General features: G+C 37.7%; 1 protein-coding gene across 1 annotated transcript; it reads right to left on the reverse strand.

Moving 5' to 3' along the window:
- Positions 1 to 490: 490 nt before the first annotated feature.
- LOC140142018 (methylcrotonoyl-CoA carboxylase beta chain, mitochondrial-like) lies at positions 491 to 19,164 on the reverse strand. The gene is made up of 15 exons (XM_072163920.1): positions 18,940 to 19,164; positions 12,349 to 12,500; positions 11,690 to 11,791; positions 9,566 to 9,693; positions 8,104 to 8,216; positions 7,744 to 7,857; positions 6,825 to 6,889; positions 5,935 to 6,034; positions 5,387 to 5,555; positions 4,373 to 4,449; positions 4,032 to 4,098; positions 3,029 to 3,185; positions 1,959 to 2,073; positions 1,085 to 1,170; positions 491 to 813 (listed from the first exon to the last, which is right to left on the reverse strand). Exons 1-15 carry the CDS (start codon positions 19,066 to 19,068, stop codon positions 696 to 698), a joined length of 1,692 nt encoding a protein of 563 aa, XP_072020021.1. The 5' UTR covers positions 19,069 to 19,164; the 3' UTR covers positions 491 to 695.
- Positions 19,165 to 24,264: the final 5,100 nt, after the last annotated feature.

Below are 24,264 nucleotides of genomic sequence, written 5' to 3' on the forward strand. Positions count from 1 at the left end.
CTGGTTCAGTGATGATTTTTGCTCCTCATATGGAAGTTTTTTCTCTTATGAGTGTTGAAATGGCAATTACATTTTCATTAAATCTGACTGAAGATTTTGACCACTCATCCTCGAGGTGAGTGATTAAAATCATTGTGTCTCTTGCGAAGCCCTCCGTATCTAAAAGGAAAACAAAGCCTTACACTGACTCCAGAAAAGAACAGCACCTGCTTGTGGTGAGCGTACACACTGTAAAACGGAATTGGGGTGTGATTGATTGATTCAATCGTCACACAATCATAACAATCCGATTGGCTGATTGAAACATAAGATCTGCGTTCGGCGCTCATGAAGTATTACAAATGTCGCTCATTAACAGGGCACGCGCGTAGATCAGAGCAAGTCAGTGCCGTTCTTCACTGGAAGCTAGTGTAGCAGTGGCATAGCAGTGGCATAGCCGGGGGGGTGGGGGAAGGGGCAGCTGTATGCCAGTAGTATGTCCCTAGTGAGAAATCTTGCCCCCTGTGGGATGCTGGCTGCCCTGATTTTGGGGCCTTTTTTGACCTCCCTTGAAAATTGCCTTGTCCCTCTTTGCCCCCCCCCTTCTGAAAAAGTGCTGGCTACACCACTGTAGTGTTGTGCTCAATGGCTGACTATATGTCTGTCAGCACATCCTTCTGTCTGTCTGTCCTGTCTCTCGAATACTATATGTCCATTTACATCCTGAATACACCAAATGTAGTATCTTGTACTTGAGCATTCAAAGCAGCGCTAAGACTGAGAGCTAATACCTTCCTTGTATCGGCTGGGTCAATCACTCCATCATCCCATAACCTGTAAGCAAGCAAATAGTATCTCATTAAATTAGAAATTAATACTAGTATGGGCTTAACAGCCACTTGTCCCTATCATTTTAGATGAGCAATTTGCTTCTGGGATAAACAAAACTAATTTCACTACCAGAGTTAAAATATGAACATAATTTTACCTACAATTGAGGTTTGGTACATGCTTGATTTATATTGTATAAAGCAAACTGTGATACTGCTCAAAACTGCAAAATTTGCAAAAAATAATACCGTAAATATTCAGTAACTAATTTTACCTTGCACTTGAGTAGTATGGGCTGCCTTCTTCATCATATTTCTCCAAAATTGGTTTCATTATGGCTTCTTCTTGTTCAGCAGTGAACTGCAAGCAGTAAGAAAGAAAGAATGCATTTTTTCATGGTTACAAATAATTCCAGATTACTATTCACTACCCTTCTGTATTATACCAGTCCAAAGTGCAGTGATGTACCCAGGCTGCTCCTACCCGTAGGGCTGGAGAAAAGGTGAATTTTGCTCCCTCCCCCAACAGCCCGAAAAGGTTGATCCAATTTTTTTTGATGGTTTGAAAAGTGAAGAGTAAAAGAAAAGATAATAGGTGCTAGCAACCAAAAACTAAATTTTTATTAATGTATAATTGTATCACAATTTATAAACAGTTTTGACAATTTTTCCGCCCTTTTTTTTTAAATATTTCTTTTGCCACCTTCTTCTGCCGCCCCTGCTTTTTACTGGGGGGCTCACCCAAAGCCCCCCCCAATATATGTGCATGCATGTGCTAGGCCTGTTGCATTGGTTTATTTTTCCATGAACAACATTGAATCAGTAATACCCAGAGTGCTACCACGACAAAGAGCCAGACAACAGCCTTGCTTCGCTCGGTCTAGCACAAGCGCTAACCTTCACACTACCCACTTAATGTTACACCATCTGTACTCCTTGGTACTACACATCTTGCACATGTGCCTCTCAAGGTCTGTGGAGTATCTTTGACAAAGACTAGGTGATGTCAATGATATCAGACAGACAGATTTGAACAGTTATGTGACAGAAAAAGAACACATACAGAAAAAGATTCATAACAGAGGTAGGCGGACATGTCTTCAGACAATGACAGACTGACAGACAGACAGACAAACTTATAGCTGTTACCTCTTGTCCTAGTCTTTGTTTTTGTGCTTTCATGACTTGTGATAAAACCAATGCTGCTTGTTTACCACCCATCACTGAGATCCGTGCATTAGGCCACATGTATAGGAATCTGGGGCTGTAGAAAAGATGACAATAGAAAATGGTTACATACTGTGAAGCAATTTTGTGTGTTTTCATAATTTACATTAATTATTGTAAATTAATGCTAATTTACCGGTTGATTAACCATCATTTTTAATTTGCCGGTAAATTAACAACATTGACTTATTTATTTTTGTTTATCCTTTGTTTGTTAGGCCTCCGCACTTGTCTTGTTTAGTTGTTATGTGTGTGTGTTTAATTTTTTTTTAAGGTGGTGCAACACTTTCGCAGGCATTTGCCTTTTGTTGCATCTCCTCCATCTTGTGTTTTTTAATCATTTTGGTGTTAATTAAGTATTCTTTGTATTTTTGATGGAAATAAATTGAATTGAATTGAATAAGGCATAGGCCTACAAAATATTGTTTGATTGTCTCTCCTGCCAACTATCACCCACCAGGGCTTAAAGAATATGGTGGCGATTATCCATTTAATTATTAAAATAGCCCTCTTTAAATGAGCAACACTCAATGGATCCGGCTGAGTTGTTGGTAGAAAAATGATCAAAAAGCCCTCATAAAAATTCTTTGAGGCATGTTCTCAGCAATGTCATTTAGCATATTTATGCACAATATACATACCGTGCATGTCATACAAAAAGAAGTATTGAGTTGGATTTTGTTTTCTTGCGACTACCATATGATTTCATATCGCAATTTAGTATAGATGTGCGCAAATAGTAAGACAAATGAAATATCAATGTGGACTTGCCCGATCAGCAAGTGGGAAATTTTCAATTCTGCACTGTATTTATATTTTATCATTTTAATAAGGGCCCCTGAATGTGACTGACATAAGGCCCTGTGTTGCCAATTAGGTTCATTTGAAATATCCATGGAAACTGCACAAAATATTTTCTTTGAATGAACCAAAGAAGTTTTAAAAAGGAGAATGAGGATTTTCAACAGCCATGCATCACCAATCCATCTTACCTGTATGCTCTACCACACATTCCATAATTGCCAGCTCCAAATGAGCCTCCTACAATGACGGTTATTTTTGGTACTTTTGCACAGGCCACTGCTGTCACCATCTTAGCACCGTTCTTAGCTATACCACCTGCCTCTGCCTCCCTGCCAACCATAAAACCTGTAACCATGGTAATACATAAGGAGATTAACCGATTGCAAAGCCAGTAATTTCTTTAGGAAACAAGTAAAGTTTTACTCTATATTCTGAATGTGACTTGTTTACAAGATATGAGATGCATGCTTATCTGGCACATGTATTGTCTATTATGTAAATCCCTCTTACATAAAACAGAACTATTTTTACTTTATTTTTAAAATTAATCAGAAAATATGCATAAAGCCACTAGTTGTAAAGGCCAGCATTTCAGGTGCCTGAAATTAAGTATGAATCACAAACTATACTTAAATCAGCTCATAATCGGCGGGAATTATTAGGCTTTCATCACTACGCTGAAAAGTAGACCCACGTTAAGAGTGATATAGTTGGTCTATCGGATCTATTTTGTGTGTGTTAAATAAAGTAGATAGAGTATGACTTTGAATTAATAATTTGTGATACTTCTGGTGAGATGTCACAAGACAACTCTCGAAATCAAATATATTGATATTAATCTGTGATGTTATAAGGCACACCGATTACGAGCTTATCAAACCATAGTTTACTTACTTTCAATCATATACACCCCACACACATAATAAAAAGACCCACACATACCAAACCTTTTACATTAGCTGATAGGCGAGATCTACTTGTTCTCTGTTGACAAGAGAGTCTTCAGTAAACGGCTCTTTCCAGAGCCACCAGTAGGCAAGGGGCGGCTACATGTCTCATTCTTAGGTACTTTGTCCTGAAGAAGTCAGAGCTACTCCTGACGAAAACTTGACAGTTCTAAACTTGTCCGACAGCGAACCCGTTAAAAACTTACCAATTGACCCACATACACTCGCACCCTATATTACTCACCTGTAATATTTTGTAAGAAAATAAGTGGTATCTTCCTTTGACAGCATAATTCTATAAAATGGGTTGCCTGTGGGTAGAAACAAACAAAACAGATCAATAAACATAACATCAAACAAATTATGTAGATCCTATGCTGCAACAATGAATGAATCAATGAACAAACAAACAAACTAACAAACGAACGGAACAAATAAAAACAATTAGCCTTGCTCTGAAATTTGGGTCTACAAAGGCCTCCTCATATCAAGAAATGTCAAAGAACATGATGCCATCTAACAAATTGAATCATTTTCATTTTTTTTTAAATAAATAATTCAAGACAAGTAATTGCAACTATTTACCTTGAGGGCACATGATGAATATAATACTCCATTATTGCCAATTATTCCTACAGGGTAGCCATGTATGTGTGCAAAGCCTATAGGAAGGAGAAAAAATAAAAATAAAACATTATATGACCGGGTTGAGTGGTATATCTTCGGAAGCAAAACTGGTGCCCCTGCGTAAGTCTTGTTATCACATTCTATCAGCGTGTTTATAGTGAGTTTTGAGTACATTGTGTGCAATATCCCTTGTATGTATACCGAAACTCTTACTGTTTGTAGTGAGGCACAGTTACTGCACAAATCATGTACCAATAAACATTATCATACATTTACAATGACCCCAAGGTCACTTGGGGAATGTGTAAATATTGTGGCGTGAGCTATAAACAGCCTGTTCAACAGTGTGATCATGGCGGCGAACATGTAGTTTCTGTTTTGATAACTCTTGGGGTGAGAAGTGTTCCGAATGTCTTGTGTGCATCCAACGCATCAAAGAGGCTGCTACTTCTGTTACTACGGAACACAAATTATCCTTTTGTGTTTATAGTGCATATATCTCGCGCCAATATCCTTCAGTTGAGAAGGACATAGATGTACGGTACATACAAGTACAGCTAGTGTTTATAGTGAGCAAGTTTCCGGATAGGAATTATACGCCAATGTACCGTAAATCTGCTCCCTCTATAACATACACTGTACAACATTTGGGGTCATGTCTGTTTTATTGAGTATTGATGGCCATTTTTGATCACCTGCTACTAGTTATATCATGATTATGGCTGATGTGAGAATGGCCGTATACAAGAATTAGCCATTTTCTTTATGAGAAAAAAACCACAGCATTTCAAAAAAAATGTTTCCCTTCATCATTTTTACAAAAGATTTAATAATCAAATGATAAATGGAGCCTTATAAAGCAGGAGCATTATAAACATATTCACATCATTGTGCTTCAATTGTTATTGGCATGACCACATTGTGAATCTCTGACATTAATTTTATTCAATACTTTCAAGAGAACAAACAAACCTGTTATAACGGTGTCACCATACAGTGTCTTAAATTCATCAAATTCACTACCGTCAACAATTCTTGCAATAACTTCTCTGATGTCATATACTTTACTGAAATCACTCTGTACTATGCCATAGAGTTCATCAGCGGAATAGATAGGATCTCTGGGTTTCTCTACTGGTATCTGAAATCAAAGGGTTTGATTATGATGAGGAGTAAATGGTTTCAACAACTCTTTGTATATTTTTGTACAGGAGCGTGCCGTTGTTAAATGGTGATGAACCCACGCTTAGAAATAAGCGTGAGTGCAGGAAGACAGAAGCTTGCTCACTAATTGTGTGTTATCTAAACATTAATGGAGAGGTTCTAACTTATACATTCAAATTTCACTCTATAAATCATGAAGTACCCCTTGCAAAGTTCATATAGTGCAAGCCTAACAAACCTGAGGTCTTGGTTTGATCAATTTCAATAGTAAGATATTTGTTGAAATTCCAAGTGCAAAGGTGGATTACATATTGGCAAAATTTTGGAGCAAATACTCTGTATACTGGTATACTTACATTGATTGATTTTTTTCTATTCAAGTTAGCCACAGCTCTCCTGGCTAAGTACAGTGCATGTTTGTCATCATTAGCATAGTAATCTGTCACTCCAGACGTCCTGTACACAAACAAGCAATATTATATGATTTACTCACTGTACACAATTATTACATCTAAACTTGTATGACTTACAGTAAGTTGCTTATTTGCACAATTGGAAGTGGCATAGCGTGGACAGCAATGTTTCTAAACTAAGTTAGCAGTCAAGTTAGCTCAATCTATATGGTGTTTGACTATGGTGCGGGTTAGAACCCCGGTGGTGGTTTGTACGCTCTAGTATTAAAAATTGGGTTAGCTTAAAATTCCCCTGGACAAGGAATTTATTGCTAATGGTCTTGTTGTAACCCGTACGAAACTCAGGGAGCTGATCCTGGCTACGATGGCCAATTGTGGAATATCTAGGGTGTGCGCTACTTAGCTGCAAGTCCCTGTGTTGTTGTTTAATGGTTTATGGAATAATATGGGGCTGTAATGGTCAGCGACAACCTGTAAAGTGTGCTGAGGCTTATGGATCAATGTCTAGACATTGTGCCTGTGCGTAGTGCACTATATAAATCACTGCGCTGATGAATAAAGGCATATGGGGCCTCTACCTCTCGGTACCTAGTTGAATTTTACATCCTATATTGGTAATCCTATTTTGCATTTGTTCCGTCCACACCTCATCTTTTACATATAGGTAATCAATATCTTTTCTTGCTTGTCTGGCTTTTCCTACAGAAATTTGCTGTAAGCAGCCTCTGACAGACTTTGGCTTTGAAGATGTAGTAGATATCTCAGAAGTTGCGCCCTTATCATGGACGTGTGTCCCTGACAAAACCACTCGCATAAGGAGCATCAATATTTACCTGCAATGTAAATCAGCTCCACCAAGGTCTTCTGGTGATATATTTTCTCCAGTGGCAGCTTTAACCTGTAAATGGACCAAATATTTTTGTAATTTACCATGTGCAATTGCTTTGATCCACCTGTTTAACAACAGGTCTAACTTGGAATCTTGTTCTATTTCTTACTATCAAAAACAAGAAAATGGATGCAAGAAATGCAGTAGGATTTCTAAGCTATGCTGCTTTTCAGCACTATGTTAAGCTAGAGTATTATTTTTCTGGTGCAATCAGTTTCAGAATGAATTACTTTAACTAAGAGTTTCATGAAAGATTAATTACGATCAATTTGACCATTTTATGATCTCATTGAGCACATTCTTGAACAGTAAGCAAATTGTTTTGTAAAGAATATAATTATGTGACCTGCTCTCACAAAATGGGCATAAAGTGACAAAATAAATTCCAATGCATTAGAAGTATATCAAACATGTTAGGGAGGGTTACATGTTCCTTGTTTGGTCTTGATCACTATTGCTTCCAGAAGTTCTTTTGTTTTCTATTAAATGTTGCCATGTTTAATGGAGTGCATTCTCTAAAGTGCCTAGCAATATTATGCTCATTTTGTGGGAGCAGGTCACATTTTCTGCATGTCCCTTAATTCAACTTTTCCAGTTGAAATTCATACAACCCCTATGGTCTTCCATACTACTACGAGATTGTCGCCAGACAGTTTGTGAAGGAGGAGCACAAATCGGCTGGGATCATGACTTATGGAAGATATGACTTTAATCTCTCACACAGGTGGTGTCAATTTCAAATGGAGTCATCCATTCAGGTAAACCCATTTGAATTCACACTCCCTGTGCACAATATTAAGGTGTCTTCCATAGTGGGTGTCTGGATTTTAACTGGACTAGACCAATGTCAGATGGACACTCACCAATGGAGGACCAGCCAGGAATATAGTTCCTTTTTGTTTCACTATGATGCTTTCATCTGCCATTGCTGGAATATATGCACCACCTGCTGTACAACTTCCTAATACCACTGCAATCTAGAATAACATGACAAATATAGGCAATATAGCAAAAGCAAAATTAGACAATGTCACCACGATTTAATCTGTATTTTACTAAATTGACTATTTTAAATCTCTTGACAAAAAAGTACAGCAGATATTTATACTTCACAACAAAGATGAGATGATTAAAACAGCTGCTAATCAAATTGTGTACAATTACATCGATCAATCAATCAATTAGTCAATCAAGCGCCCAATCAATCAATTACTTTTACATACCTGTGGTATACCTTGGGAAGACATGGTTGCTTGATTGAAGAAAATTCTACCAAAGTTATCTCTGTCTGGAAAAACTTCATCTTGACGTGGAAGATTGGCACCTCCAGAGTCAACTAGAAAACAAAGTTGAACACATGATATTCATTTCAATTTAAGTTAGCTGAAGTAAATTTCTTAATTATTCAGTGTTGGGAGTTCTGGATGGTGATCATTGTGTAGAAGAGGCATCTATGTACTTGACACGGACTACTACAGACTTTGAATCAACAGTCAAAGTCCCTGTGCATTGCATGCTGTGAATTCTTGCATATTCATGAGGGCCGCTTGTTTGATCGTGCCGTGTCTAGCAATCACGCCAGCATTGTGTGTCTTTGCAATAACACGATAAACCGTAAAAATACGCTGTAAATGCCTGTCACATTTCATGGAACAATCGGCCGTCATTTTTGGGTGATGCTGAGACTTTGACTGCTTGTACACGGTCTGTTATCTTTTTCGTCCATGGTACTTGATGACCAATTAATAAGTCAACCATCTTGTTGTCATGTTTGTTGTCGTGATTGTCTATGTATTTGATGACAAATGAGTCAACCATCTTATTGCCATTACGAGCATGGCTCTGTTCAATTTACTTAGGATTCATTTTCAGGACTCACTTTTGGTTTGTTCCCTAACAAAAAGACATGTTTGTATACTAGATCAATTTATAGATTTGATCACTAAATCAACCAATGAGACATCACAAATGTGTGACCAAAGATCACTAAGAGCTTCATTTTGTAAATTAAATCTAATACTGGAACTAAAATTTGCAACTCACTTTGCTATGTTGCATCTGAAAATATCGGACTTCATCAGGTATCTGATTGATGATGATGTGATGCCAGATGTTGTGACGTCAAATGGCGAGGAATGTTTTGTTATGCCGGGTCCCATGCGTTTGACAACTGAAAGCGGAGTCCCCCTTTCTTGTTAATGGCTGTCTCCTCCACTCTCTCCTATATGGATTCTCTGATTCCTCTTTCGAACCACCTCTCCTATTTATCAAGGATAACTGCTTGGAACTTAGGCGCCTGTGTTGGGTTAAACCGCTTGTAGTTTTACCTACATAGGAGTCATCACAGTCTGAGCCAGCACTGTGGGGGGAGGGTATCCTTGACATGCACAAGCTTCCCCATAAAGTGTTTGTAGGTTTGAAGCACTGATGCCGAAGGGATAGTATACCTCTCCTGTGGAAAGTGGAGTAGGTTTGGTGGAGTGATTCCTCGCTGTCTGATATCACAATATCTGACGTCATACCATCATCAATCAGATGCCTGATGAAGTCCGAAGTTTTAGGACGTAACATAGTAAAGTGAGTTGCACATTTTAGTTCCAGTATTAGCTTTAATTTACAAAATAATGTTTTGCACTACTGAATGAATAATCTACACCAAGATATCACTAAGAGCTGTATACTCACCTAGATATATACATGGCAGGTTGTTTTCTTTGGCTATTTCCTGAGCTCTTAGGTGCTTCTTTACTGTGATTGGATAATATGTCCCAGCTTTCACAGTAGCATCATTTGCTACAATCATACATTCCACACTGGAAATTAAAAAAAACAAAATAAATGAAATCAATTTATTGGACATTGTGATGTTTACTGGATTTCACAGCGATAAGTCACATGTATTGTAATCTATCTGAAAATCTCAATGAGGTGGAACCATTGAGTAAGACTCACTCTGCCATGTTTGTGTATCATTCATAGAGGGCAAACAGTGTGCCTCAGGATAATTTTGCTTTGCGCCCATTAAAATTCAAAGTACCTTGTTGTTTGCATTCTGCATGTAACACATGCCAAAAGTGTGTGCTAAGCGCTGATCAAGCAAACCTTTGTAACATTCACAATTAAATATGCAAATTAATATTCAAATTTCGGGCGATTGTTGAAAAATATTGGAGGTTGATCGCATGAGGGCTGCCCCTTTCCTTAAGGTTGGTCTGAACCCTGGAAATATGGAAACTTTCGGGCCTCATAACTTCTAAATTGTTGGTCCAAAGTATATAAAAGTATACATATTTAGAATGGCAAAGACTTGATAAGTTCATCTGTGAGGTCAAATTTGGGCCAAAATGGCACTTTTGGCCCAAATCCCAAAAATAACGGTTTTTGGCCCACTTCTTTTTTGTGCATCATAACAAAAAAAAATTCTTTGGCCATTGCAGATAACCACCAAATTTTGATGTTAACTGCATAAGTGGAAGATAGTTTTGCCTATAATGTTTTCTTGAAAGTGTGTCCCATCATAATATAGATTATCAGTGGCGAAGCGTCATAGGGTCACGGGGTGGGTAATCGATCTGGAATTTGAAAAATCCCATGGGAAGATTGCCGACAAACGGCTTGTGCCCCCCCCCCCCAATCATGGTCCGTGCCCCCCAATGTGATGACCCATGCTACTCCACTGTGGATTATTTTCCATAATATCAATGACTTCTTGTCTCAAACTTGAGGAGGACCTGTGTATTCCAAGTGCGACTGTCCCAAACATACAAGAACCATCACCACGCGGATAATACTTGCTCTTATGGGAACCTGATGTCTTCTTTGCTTTAGATTGTGTGAATGTGGTCATTGATGAAACACACACATACTTGTCTTCTGTCAATTTGGTCTTGGGATTTTTGAATCTAATTTTATAGGTTGAACACTTTTTTTATCTCTTTAATAACCTGAGCGAATATCACATTGTGGGTAATAGGGACACCACTGATAGGTCTGAATTTTCTTTGAACACTCCAATTTGTCGGTGTGTATGCAAGAAGGACAGAATACAGGAATTCAATTATTTGAAAATTACAATCCCAGATTATTACAATTGGGTACCATTGTATATCAGTCTGTGGTATTATGCATGCAGCATTTATTTCAGGGTCTATAATCATGATGATTGTATGTGCTATATACATGATCATGATGATATAGGTATACACAAAAGCACATAGACCTATGGTTGGTAAATTGTGTAATCAGCATGATGAGATCTGCATCCTGGAAAGGATACAGTGATCATGTAATATGATTACATAGTATTTCAAATTAGTATAACATAAAGCATATGTATGTAACACTATTTTCCCTCCATCAGCAACAAACCAAATGGCTGATTTACCATAGCGTAACACACAGGACAATTTTGAGTTGGTACTCTTTGGGCACAATCTCTTTGGGCCATCTAGACTGAAAGGACTCAAAATGCAATTGTATTCCCCCTGTATTTGTATTACTAATGAATGGACTATATTCCCACATGGGTGTGGTTGTTTTGTATTCTGTTCAGTGACTGTATTCAACTACAACTCTGCAGATTACATTTGGAATACAATAAAATTTGGTAAGCATATTCAATTACACTACCAGATTCCTATTGCGTCCGCCTGCATAGGTACACTGTCACCAAGGTACTTCGCTGGTTCTGTGGAGTACCAGGGCAGTACCAATGTCGTACCAATGCTGTACCACTGCTGGTGGGTCCTGTGCAGTAGCAACATTGATACAATGCAGGTACTCTGCGTGTACCAGTCAGGTATCACTTACCCAGACACACGGCCAATTCCTGTTACTAAACCACCAGCAGGGACCTCCTCTTCACCATACAATTCATGGCCAGCAAGTTGTCCGAGTTCCAAGAATGGAGATCTGTATAATGGAAAGTAAAATTAACTATTAGGTGCCGCACAATGGTGTGCGCTTCCACAGGTGTTCCCCACGGCTAAGTCTAAGGTCCAATTTTGTTATTGTGCTATTGGACAAGGCCAAGGCGTAATGGCCTTGTCCAATAGGTGAGAAAACGCATCAATAAATAAATCCAGCATCAGCATGTATTCTTTCACTCTCTTTTGCCAATTAACCACATTAACTGTGATAATTACACAAAATAATTCATTGATTGTGTATGTACAATTAAATATTTGCATGAGGTAAAAGTATGGACTGTTCTGTGTGAGATGGCAATGTTTTAACATCTGCAGATTTGTGTCAGTAATGTCTTGAATTGATGACAGGAAGTGCACAATTATACCTTTTCAGTTTCTTGAATATTCAAATTTTGTTAACAGAGTCTAGTAAAGCAACCGGTTGATACTTTATTTTATGCATTGTACTTTGTTTACAAAGTCTTAAAGATCTGACACAATGGTGAAAGTTGCAGGAACAATATATCATGTATTAATAGGGAGTACCTGTATATATCTTACCCTGGATCTAATAGAGCAGTGATACGATCTCTAACCAGCATCTTGCCCTGAGATAGTTGCCTCTCTATACTTTTCTCTCCACCACCTTGAGTTATCTTGCCTATATTTGTCTTCAGTTCTGCCACTAAACTCTTCATTTTCACATAGTTCTCCTGAAAAATAAAATGAAAATAAGATTGGATTGACATATGATGGCCAAAAACTAGAGATGATACCTTACATTTCCCACAATACATTTCTTCCATTTCAATTTTCTGTACTGATTTGCTATCTAGTGCAACATGCGTCGATAGTGACAAAAAGTACCTTAATGAACAGAGCACATCCAGATCTTGTAAAATAAGTTAATTTTTTACTATCAACCCATGCTTAGCCAGTCTATTCTCAACATGAAAACAAAGGAAACAATGAAAGTAATAGGAGTGTCATTTGCCGTAATGAGGTGATGCACCGTGTTGCAAAGGATTCTGGGAAGGGTAATATATCTCCTGTGGACAAAAATTAGAGCAAGTCCAATTTCCATGTTTCCTTGACATCTCATGGAATTAGCTCATGCGGGGAGGTTGAAAACCAATTGTAAAAATTTCATTTGAATTTAACAAAGCTTTACATGATCCAACCAAGATCCTATTATAAAATACAAAATGTGGGCAGGTGGAAATGCTGATCAAACCAATCAAAAGACATTAACCAATCAATCAGAGTGAAATTGGATTCACTTCCATGAGCATGTATGCAGGTGTATACATGCAGTCTATGCCAGGGTCATAGCTAGCCATCCGTCTGGCCGTCATTTTAGACAGCCAGTTTGCTCCTGGGATGGGCAAAATTAATGCCTTTGACAGATGCTATATTATAAATTGTATGTTTTGAGAAGCTAATTGACATTTTTAGTAGACCCAATTTGTAGAACAAGGCCATCTGCATATCAGCACATATTTGAACTCTTTGAATCCCCAATGGGCTATCTGGTAAATGTTTTAACTTAGGTCAAATTAGGACAGGGAATTTTATTCAAATGACGGGCAACCCTCAATTTCTGACGTTCATCCCGCAACATGTATGTTTATTCAGATGAAATTGTTTACTGTACAAGTGATTTGAATGTAATACAGGAAAGTTTGGCGATCTTTTGGGCTAAATTATTAGTTTTTCATCTACTTTTGCATCAAGGTTAAACAGTTGGCAAACACTTTGAAGTCAAGGTTTACACTGAAAAGTATCAATAAGGTTTTAATAAATGAGGGAAATTATGGGGTAAAAACCATGATTAAAACAACTTTTTTGGAAACAAGTGATGCCAGCTCTTCTTGGAATTTTTGCCTCAAAACACATTAAAAAAATCAGAAAAGTAACACCCATAAAATCAGCATCATTTCAGTCGCATGAAAAGATGATCAAATGAATGGAAAGTGGCAAAGAAAGAATTCGTGAAATATGAGGGAATTTTCTCAGATTGAATAAATCACATTTTTCAAAAATTGGCCTTCTTGAATAAATTTATGCAGAATTGCGTCACACATACAAACACGCTTGAACATGCATGACACGCTATAGCGGGTATTACTCAGAGATGCCATTTGCTTGTTGAAAAAAATCAGGAAGTTGCAAAGCGTAGCCACTCATTCATTGCAAAAAAAATCCTGAATTTATGTCTAAAAATGGCAAAAATCAGGAAAAGTGGCATCTCTGATTACTGTCAAAACAAGTATGTACATCAAGTGCTTTTGCTGTAGACGAAAGTTTTGGGGCTGAGCTTGCATGTGACGCACTAACTACATGTACGCATGCGCTGTTTTCTACTGACCTGATACAGCGCGTTGGGAGTTGGGACGCACTCAGGGGGTATGATACGAGAAATATCATGTCAGTAAATTGGGGCGCTTATCCAATGAAAACACAGGAAACTACTTGATGGTACATGATTAAATTATTGTCAATATTAATATTTTGTGAATTTGTAGTTCTACTAGTACTACAACTGCTGAGGAATGAATGGTTTTTGCCAGTTGTATTTTTTTCATTATGTTCATATAGTTCCAGTAACTGTAACTCAGTAATCTACATTATGACATTATCTGACTGAGTTACAGTGCAGTATATTGGGGTCCCTTTTGCAAATAAGCTTATTCTGGTCATTACCAGTTGCCGAAAACTTAAAATTCTTCTTTCTCGAAACCACATAACTTACGCTAATGTACATGTAGTCCAATATGTGATCTTCAGACACTCCGGCAAACTATCCGTATATATATATGGATGTCTTGATGTATTCACTTAAAATAAGTATAATTTGATGGTTTTTTTCGGACTTTCCACATTTCGTTTCACACTGTTTACATGGTGTGAATTTTGTGAGGTCACTCCGACCAGGGTTGGCAAAACTTTTTAGCCCAAGTCGCGGGTAATAGCCGTGAAATGTCGCCCAAATAGCCAAAAAATCACCCAAAATTTTATTTTGAAATTTTTATATAATTTTTCCAGCCAAGGTTTAATTCAACTTTTATCCAAAACACTCGTTACTGTCACCTACCGCTTGGAGGTAGATATAGGACTTTGGGAGCATTAATTACATTATTAATAAATATACTATTGTAAAATCACGTCCATACAGCCCAAGGTGTAAGTTTGTAAACACGCCACCAAGTGACAGTTGCTCAAGAACTCTAGCTTCGAATAGCACACGATAGTTACGCATTCGACGCTAGAGTGTGTTGCTATTGTTTTTTGCACCAGAGGTTATTTATTTATTCTGTTAATGTTGAAATTTGGATGAAAGTTATTTCGATGAGTCAACTGTATCTTTTGAGCAATATTTGCCTATTTTGGACAGTCTAAAATGTTGCTGTCAGTGTAATTTTAGCAACATTTTTGATGTAGTCGCCTGTCATGATCGGCTGTGTTTACTTCTGAACTTCCATTGCTTTACACGGTGTAATGCTTCAGCGAATCCGACTAGATTTTGAATGCAATGGTCTCTAGCCTAGAATGTGAAGCTATCGGTGCACGGTGAGCAAATTCTTCTTGGCTAGACTTCTCGAGCAAAGTGACAGTGTTGACAAATTTGACCTATACCCTCCCTTCTCTCGACGACTTTCTACTTATATAACGGGACCAAAAAGTGCTCCTGAAATAATTGTAATTAACTAAAGGAAGTAGGTATCCCAGGCAAACCCAGACAGGGTCTAATTCTGCATAAAACCGGGCAACGTTATTTCTATAGATCTGCTGCACATTCAAATTGCATTGTATTGCATCGTAATTTCATTTGTGTCTATGCTAATTATGTTTACACAACATGAACTCACATGTTTTCAAGCATATTTGCCGATAATAGGTGATCAAAAGCGATCGGAATGTTACAAAAGTACAGATCGCATTCAGCTTACTTCATATGAGATAATCTTTGGAAAAATACGGCATAATTTGTCTTGGTGTTTGCGGAATGCCATGCAGTAAAATATTAATAAAAAAAAAAAAAAAAAAAAAAAAAACTAACAATCGGCGTGTCCTTCAGTATCCTCCACTGTCAATTTCTTATCCACTCACTAATCCTCACAAAAGCTTTGTGTTGATTACGTAATGTGGAGGCAAATTGCAATAAGTACAATGAAATAATGAGTAGGGCGGGCTCCGAGGCGGGCTTCTTCTTCATCTTACGTAACAGTATTGTTCTCCAAAAAAACCAGGAAGCTTGTCGTTTGGAGCTCTAGCTGAAATACAGCAAGATAATGTAAGATAGTAAATGTAAACCTGTATTTTAGCTAGAGTATCTCGAGCTAGGCAAACCTTAGTTAACACATTTGCTAGTCAGCCAAATTCGCCGACAATGTCAATGCATATTTACATAGAAATTTAAAACAACTGGCCGAAGAAGGAAACCTACATAAATGTTTTCTATACTTCACTTGACCCAAATATATGATTTTTTATGGTGATAAGACAATCGCACATGGAATTTTAGAGGGATGTTGATAGCAGTTCCATTAAAAAAAAGCTGCTATCATAATGAGACTAAGATCTAGAAACACCCCGAAATGCCGTTTTGGGGAATTTTGCTAGCTGAATCTTTTTGATGAAAGTCAATCTTTGACAAGATGTAACTTTGCTACGGAAAGTGCTATGAAAAAAGGTTTTCAGTTTTGGCTTTGTTTACTCAAGAGCTTTAATTTGATATATAAAATGATGCAGTTTGATGGCAAATTTGAATTCACCTAGCATACCTCAAAATTACACATGCAAGAAAGCAATTAGAGCACAAATACACCTTAAACAATACTTCAAAACATTAGCAGAAGTTAGCGAGTACCCATACCTGGGGGTAACATTAAACTCAAAGCGAACTTGGAACACACACATTAATAATACAGCAGCAAAGGCAAATAGAACTCTGGGATTTATTAAGAGGAACCTGTATTCATGTTCTAGACAAATAAAAAACCTAGCTTACAAATCTCTCATCCGTCCAGGGATGGAGTATTGTGGATCCGTGTGGGACCCACACTAGTGATGTGGTCGGCACCGCGTTTTTTATTGTCGACATGTCGATATAATTCAGATACCGCGTCGACAGTGTGTCGACATAAAAAAATTCTAAAAAAAAAAAAAAAAAAAAAAATTTTTTTTTTAATTTTCAAAAAATATTTTGGCCAGAAAATCAAGTTATAGGCCCAAACTGACTTGTTATTCAAGGTTGAAACCAGAGAAATACTGCTACTCAAAAAAAAAAAAATGCCAATTTATTTTTTACAAAGTTGTACATTTTAATTACTTTTGTTTCTATTGAACAGCTAGCAATGCATACTAATTCAATGTGTCCCTGACTATTCAATAGAAGCAAAGGTAATCAAAATGTACAAGTTCATCCAACTTTGTAAAAAAAAATTGGCATTTTTTTTTTTTTTAGTAGCAGTATTTCTCTGGTTTCCAACCTTGAATAACAAGTCAGTTTGGGCCTATAACTTGCTTTTCTGGCCAAAAAATATTTTTGAAAAAAAAAAAAAAAAAAAAAAAATTTTTTTGTCGACATGATTTTTTGATGTCGACATGTCGGCATACGTGCCGACGTTGACATTATGTCGACATAAGGCATGTCGACCACATCACTAACCCACACAGGAACTCATACAAAAGCTCGAAGCTGTGCAGAACCGGGCAGCAAGATTTGTAATGGCAGATTACGAACGGTACAGCAGCGTGACATCAATGAAAGAAGAGCTTGAGTGGGAGCCTCTTGAAGATCCTACCAGTACTCCTTCTTTCCAAGTGCCATCTGCCTGTGGAATGTGCTCCCAGCTTCAGTAGTGTCGGCCCGCCCCTGGAGGCCTTCCGGAGCCGGTTGAGCCCACTGCAGCTTCATTAGATGTGGAGAGGACTTTTTTACTCGCACTTCATCACCAATCTTCACCTGCACGTCTTCGAATTTGTGTTTCCGCTCGCACCCTTTGCACCGCACACAGTACGACAATACTCGAAAGTTCAACTTTTAAGAGGGATGTACTTACTGGAAGAAAGAAAGAAAGAAAGATCGGAGGAAGCTGACAACAAGAATTTCAGTCTTCCAGCAAGCTCAGATGGGTCACCTCGCCATTCCAATGCATAATATCCTGCGCCCCGTCCAACGCGCCTCACGACATAGTAGATTCACACAAAAAACAAAAAAAAAAAACTGTTGAAAATTCTCATTCATGAACCGCACAATTAAGGACTGGAACAACCTACCATATCAAATCACAGACATAGAAGACAATGACAAGTTTAAATCATCAGTCAAACAGCACATCAAAGATAAAGAAAGCAAGAAATAAGCAACCAAAGTATCTGCAGATTAGCACCACCCTGCTCGCGTGACCCCTTCCCAGGGGCGTTGGGCAGTAACTAATCCAGATCCAGATCCAGATACCTAAAGGAAGCTGGTGCTGGTAGGTCTACAAGACTACATGTTCTAGGTATGCTAGGTGAATTCAAATTTGCCATCAAACTGCATCATTTTACATATCAAATTAAAGCCCTTGAGTAAAGAAAGCCAAAACTGAAAACATTTTTGTCATAGCACTTTCCGTAACAAAGTTACATCTTGTCAAAGATTGACTTTCATCAAAAAGATTCTGCTAGCAAAATTCCCCAAAACGGCATTTAGGGGTGTTTCTAGATCTTAGTCTCATGGCGATAGCAGCTTTTTTAATGGAACTGCTATCAAAATCCTCTAAAATTCCATGTGCGATTTGATTATCACCATAAAAAATTATATATTTGGGTCAAGTGAAGTATAGAAAACATATATGTAGGTTTCCTTCACCGACCTATTCTTGAAAAAAAATTCAAATTTCTATGTAAATATGCATTGTGTTTGGGCCCCGGTTTCGGCGAATTTCGCTGACTAGCAAATAGGTTTGCCTGGGATACCTACATGTTCATATAGCATTATAGCGTGACAAATAGCATTTTTTTTTTTTTAAATAAACTAGGGTCCATAATATAAAAATATATTATATCCTTATTTATTATTTTGGGGTTGTGTACTTTCTAAAAGGCTTTCAAGGGCATCCAAAGCCATAGGAGGCTGCCGAATTCTGCTCCTTTTAAGCTTACCTTATATTGATCCGAGTTTTTATCAGCCGGTGAGCCAATCGTAAGCACCCTTTCTCCATGGTAACGGCGAATAGATGTCGCAAAATGCTGCCGGAATGGTAAAAGGGCCACACGACGCCAAGAATTCATCTTAAAACAAGGAAAATTGACCACTTTCTGTCACTTTCTCACGCCTCCACAATATTTTTTTCTGCACACTACAGTAGTTAATAAACACTACTCGCCAGAAGTAGTTAGACTGATCCAAAGATCTCTGTGTTTAGACTCGATCAGCAACCCCTCCCAATTAACTTCATTTTACATTCTATTACCTTTTGTTTTGTTATTTGCTGCTGCTTTGCTTTTTCCAACCTGGCTTTATTTTCCTTTTAATTAGGGGCCTTGCAATAATGAGACCTGGGAGAGTAAAAATGGGTGGGTAAGCTGGATGGGAGGGGGCAAGCAATTTTTGGCACGCATTCATGTGGCACCTTTTATTATTATACACTAGGCTTAGGAAAACAGTTCGGAAACCCTACAATATTCAAATTGTCCTCCTCGCTGCACTCGCAATGTATATCTAGACCATTAAGGGGCTGTACAATAATTATGAGCCCCCCCCCCCCCTCGGCCTGCCAAAGAATCTTAAATGGTCTAGATACATGTTACCCCAATTTTACCCTCCCACCAGGGCTCATAATTATTGCATAGCCTCTAAGGTTTGCAAATTAGGATCCCAAAAATTTGGTATGTGCACAGGGGGGGGAGATTTTTTGGCAGACCAAGGGGGGAGCCAGCAAATTTTGGCAGACCAAGGGGGTAAGCATTTTTTGGCAATTATACCCCCTCCCAATGCCCCAGTCAAGCAATATACAGGTCAAAAGGGGGGCAAGCACTTTTTGCCAGATATTTTGGGCACCGTTTCTATATTATGCAAAATTTCTTGCTCCCTGATGTGCTTGCATTATATGATAAGACAATTAATTGCATGTGAAAATGAGGACAAAGATTTTTTGACACATCAAATAGGGGGGTGGCACATGGGGGAAAGCTTTTTTTGGCAGAACATTTTGAGAATTCACCACACAGGACTACACATAAATATTGCACCGCCCCTCAGAGAATCTCATATATGGCCCCCTGGCCTACTGAGAAGAAATTCTTCACATTTCCAACAACACTGTAAACAAAAAGACTCCAAAAAATCTATGTAATGTCTTAACAGATTTACTTTTCTGTAGAAATAATATTTTCTTTGATCTTGCAGTGGCGGTGCCATGGGAGAACTCTTGCCCCCCAGTAAAAACCAAAAATTACAAAATTTTAACTCCGTGCAGCAATTTCGTGCAAAATTTGTTGATTTTGCCCCCCTGAAATTTGCTTTGTCCCCATGACACCCCCCCCACACAAAAAAATCCTGGTGGTGCCACTGATCACCGGCTTTTTATGAGACACTGTATAATAAGCAGGTGACATTTACTCAGGAGCTCAAAATACAGTATTGTAAAAGGAGAACTCCACAACTTCATCTCAATGACCTTTGATATTTTCCAAGCCTTCATCTAGCTCTGCCTGACGGTTAGGATATAGTTTGTCACAATCTTTGATGTGACGCAATTAATCTTAACGTTGTTATAACCTTTTTGATGCTATCATAACATCAAGTTATTTCTATGGCACATTTTGGTAAGTATTCTTTTATAATACATAAATTGTAGGCTTGTATAGCAGTCACTTTATATTACACATATAATAAAAAAAAAAAAAGGTTTGTATAGGGCTAAAGAGTAACTTGTGTTTATTTCTTTATAATGCCTATAGATAATGATCGATTACTTCCAGGGGGAAATTAAAATATGACTTTTAGATTTGTACACATTGAACTCATTTGACCCCAGCATGACCCTTCCCCTCTGCATTCTTAAAGTCATTTGGGTTCACTAGTAGCGATACTTTTGGAATGGAATCTAAGAAACTTAAATCAAATTTAGCATTATACCATTACCCATGCATACATACCCACACAGACAGATACTAAGTGCAAAGTCTCTTTCTGAATAAGTTCACAATAGCTCACTGCTGGACAAGACTCAAATTTGTCACTTGTTTGTTGGTTATAAGTTGCTAAAAAACATGATGGAAAGTTGTAAATGGTTGTTGGTTCACAGTGCCGCCAAGAGCCATTACAGGCCCTGAGTAAAATTAACGCACAGGCCCCCTGAGGTGTCTTTTCTTTGCTTTTATGGGCCCATTAATGTATGTTTTCTTTATTTTACGGGCCCCTAGGACCCCGGCCTGGGGGTAATGCACCCTTAACCCCCCCCTTGTCAGTGGCACTGTTGCTTCAAGGGTTACCTGAGGACAAGGGAAGAACCATTTTTGGTACCTATTTTTCTAAGAGTTCACCGCTGCAATTTGTCTAATTTTTGTCATTTTGTTATCAAATCTTCTTGTTTTTCTTTAAATTTGTCACATATAGGTTTACAGAGTGACTGGATGGAATACAGTGACCTGTATCCACTCCCAGGTGACATCATAGAATTTCAACGAGGTGCAGGAGTCTACCATCATGTTGGCATTTCAGATGGGGAATATGGCATATATCACTTCAGTAATGATCCAAAAACATACGCTCCTGGAATCGCACCTGAAATAACAATGAAAATATATAAACCGCAAGCTCGCTTCCGACACGATAAACTCCGCCTCGTCGCAAAAGGGTGCATGATGCGAATTAATAATTCTGATGATTTTGTCAAAATGAAGACCAGAAATATTTCTGTGAGTGGCATAATTCAGCGTTGTGAGGATCATGTCGGGAAAGGTTATGGAACTTATAACGTTATGACAAATAATTGTGAACATAAAGCAACAGAAATGAGATATGGATCTCCAACTAGCCAGCAAATAGACAAAGTTAAAGGATTTCTAAACTCTCTGTATACAGTGGTTGGGTTGAATATACATTGAATTCTATCCAATTGCTTCACTAGACGGTTATTTCAACAATTGCTCATTAAATGAGAACATTTTATTCTTTCGAACCCCATGCTACCAAGTTTACGACTTGCATGAATCATGAAGAAACCAGTGGTGGCTTCTTCTTGAAAACAAAACCTTACAAGAACTTCAGTTGCAGTATTTTACAAAGACCCTTCCCACTGCTTAATTAGGAGTTGTTTATAGTGCAAACAGGAAATGGGGTTCTGATTGGCTAATAGAATTATGTCATTATCACATCGGTACCTCATTTGCCGAACAAGTTGCATAGCATCATGTGACACAGGCATGACCTACATGTAAATATTACGCGATGATTAGACACGCAGTCAGCCAGTGCAAAAGATCTTTTCAAAATACTGTAGCTTGTAATTATTTTGAACTTTGTTAACCAGTTGCATTTTGATGTGGCTGCCAATTTGAAAATCCTCTATAGCAAGTGAATTCCAGTTTATCAAGGAGTTGCATTATTTTGTGCACAAATCACACTAGTTTGATTATGCCTGTATGGATTAAAGCCATCTGGGTGAATATTCAATTCCAGCAAAATCTGTTTTCCTATGCCATGTTTTCTTCCCATTAATGATCAGTCTTTGTTCTGATTTTGGGTAATGGTTTAGATTAAGAATTAGAGTTAGGGTGACAGCTATTAAAGGTTATGGTTCAGGCAAATATTAGTGTTAGCATTGTGGTCAGATTATAGAGCAGATGGCATTACACCCATGGTAGACACAACCCCTTAAAAAGACCTTCCATCGTCCCAGTTCATCTCTTTACATGCTTAAACATACATAATAATCTTCATATCATAAACTCTAATTTCTCTGAATCAAGCGTTATTTATTAGAAATAATATTGTAATTGAAGATTAAAAGAATACACAGAAACATGCATCTCTTTGCTTTGTGCGTATGGACCGAGATACCTGAATATAATAATATATTACCGATTTAAAGGAGTATATCATGATCCTAGCATCCTCTTTTTATGACATTTTTCAGTAGATATTCATGAAAAAAGCTTATTCCCAAATTTCAGTTGATTCCGATTTTGCGTTTGCAAGTTATGCATGATTATTTGTATTACACTGCTCCAAAGACCACTGCGTTCAATTACAAATTAATCTGCAAGAAATTTTTTCACAAGTGGTAAAAACTAGAAAAGTGGGGGATGAGGCTGTGGATCATGAAATGCCCTTTTAACACAGACAACAGAATATATGCATCAATGATTAATATATTTAAAACTATTCATGCTAATGAATTCAACAGAAAATAAGATGGCTCATTCCCATTCATGCAATTGTCACTGATAATGCGGTGGGCTAAGTCATTCCATGTGACTTTGCTTGGCCATCTTACAAAATACTGATACATGTACAGGGTGTTCCAATAGTCTCTTTACCATTTGAAACTGTTGCATCTATTCTACAAAACGATTTATCAATGATATGAATGCATCATCGCAAAAAGGAATTTGTAGACTTATTTTGATATCTAACTTGACCCATTTTTCTTGTCAAATTTAGATACAAAATATGAAGAAACATTTCATGGCAAAATCAAGAAACACTTAGCATGAGGGTCCTTGGCACTACTGATGCACATGAGCCCTATGAAAAACCCAATGATTCTAAAATGGCTATATATTAAGAGCAGCTTGTAACAGACAAGAATTATTTGGCTTTTGTTACTGCATGGGTCAATAAAGTCCCAATTTACCGAGGTGTTAATTTACAAAAGTGTGAGTCAGTATGCAAAGCTCAATTTGTGTGGGTGCTGTGCCCAGCTGAGTAAACGTGTGTCGATTACAAGCTGATCAGAGTATCATGCTATCTGTCACATAGATTATCGGTGGGAAGAATTAAAATACAAGGCTCAAAATGGTAAAGAGACTTTTGGGACGCCCTGTATATATGTGATATAATCAAGAAAATTGTGTATCACATGGTAACTTATAGTTGATCAAATAGTTAAAAAGCGAACTGTTTCTAAACTGTTTATCCACAAAAATAACCTGTTCAGTAAAATTTGAAAGTTTTTAGGGGCCTGAGCTTTCTATACTAGCAAGATATTTATCAAACACAGGATCTTTATCAATGCCTTTAAAAAAGATCCTAAGAGGATCGAAAACTCATGCCCCTAAAAAAAGTCAAATAGTGGTACAATATAAAACATTTCTGTAAAACAATCACCAATGGGCAAATCCAGTTTAAATCCATACCTTCTATGGAAGACACGACCTTAATCTTCCACAGAGCGAGTGTGTATTTCCATGTCCATTTGAAATTTCACACCCCCTGTGTAGTAGATTAAGGTCATGTCTTCCATAGGCAGTGTGGGAATA

The sequence above is a fragment of the Amphiura filiformis genome, chromosome 20 (genome assembly GCF_039555335.1).
Source record: "Amphiura filiformis chromosome 20, Afil_fr2py, whole genome shotgun sequence".
NCBI lineage: Eukaryota > Metazoa > Echinodermata > Ophiuroidea > Amphilepidida > Amphiuridae > Amphiura > Amphiura filiformis.

Excerpts from the sequence above, each read along its gene's own strand:
- LOC140142018 (XM_072163920.1), bottom strand. The coding sequence starts at position 19,068 with ATGAATTCTTGGCGTCGTGTGGCCCTTTTACCATTCCGGCAGCATTTT. Across the intron at positions 6,035-6,824 it reads GGAGCTGATTTACATTGCAG|GACGTCTGGAGTGACAGATT; the intron begins GTAAATATTGAT and ends GTTTGTGTACAG. Across the intron at positions 4,450-5,386 it reads TGGTGACACCGTTATAACAG|GCTTTGCACACATACATGGC; the intron begins GTTTGTTTGTTC and ends TCCTTCCTATAG.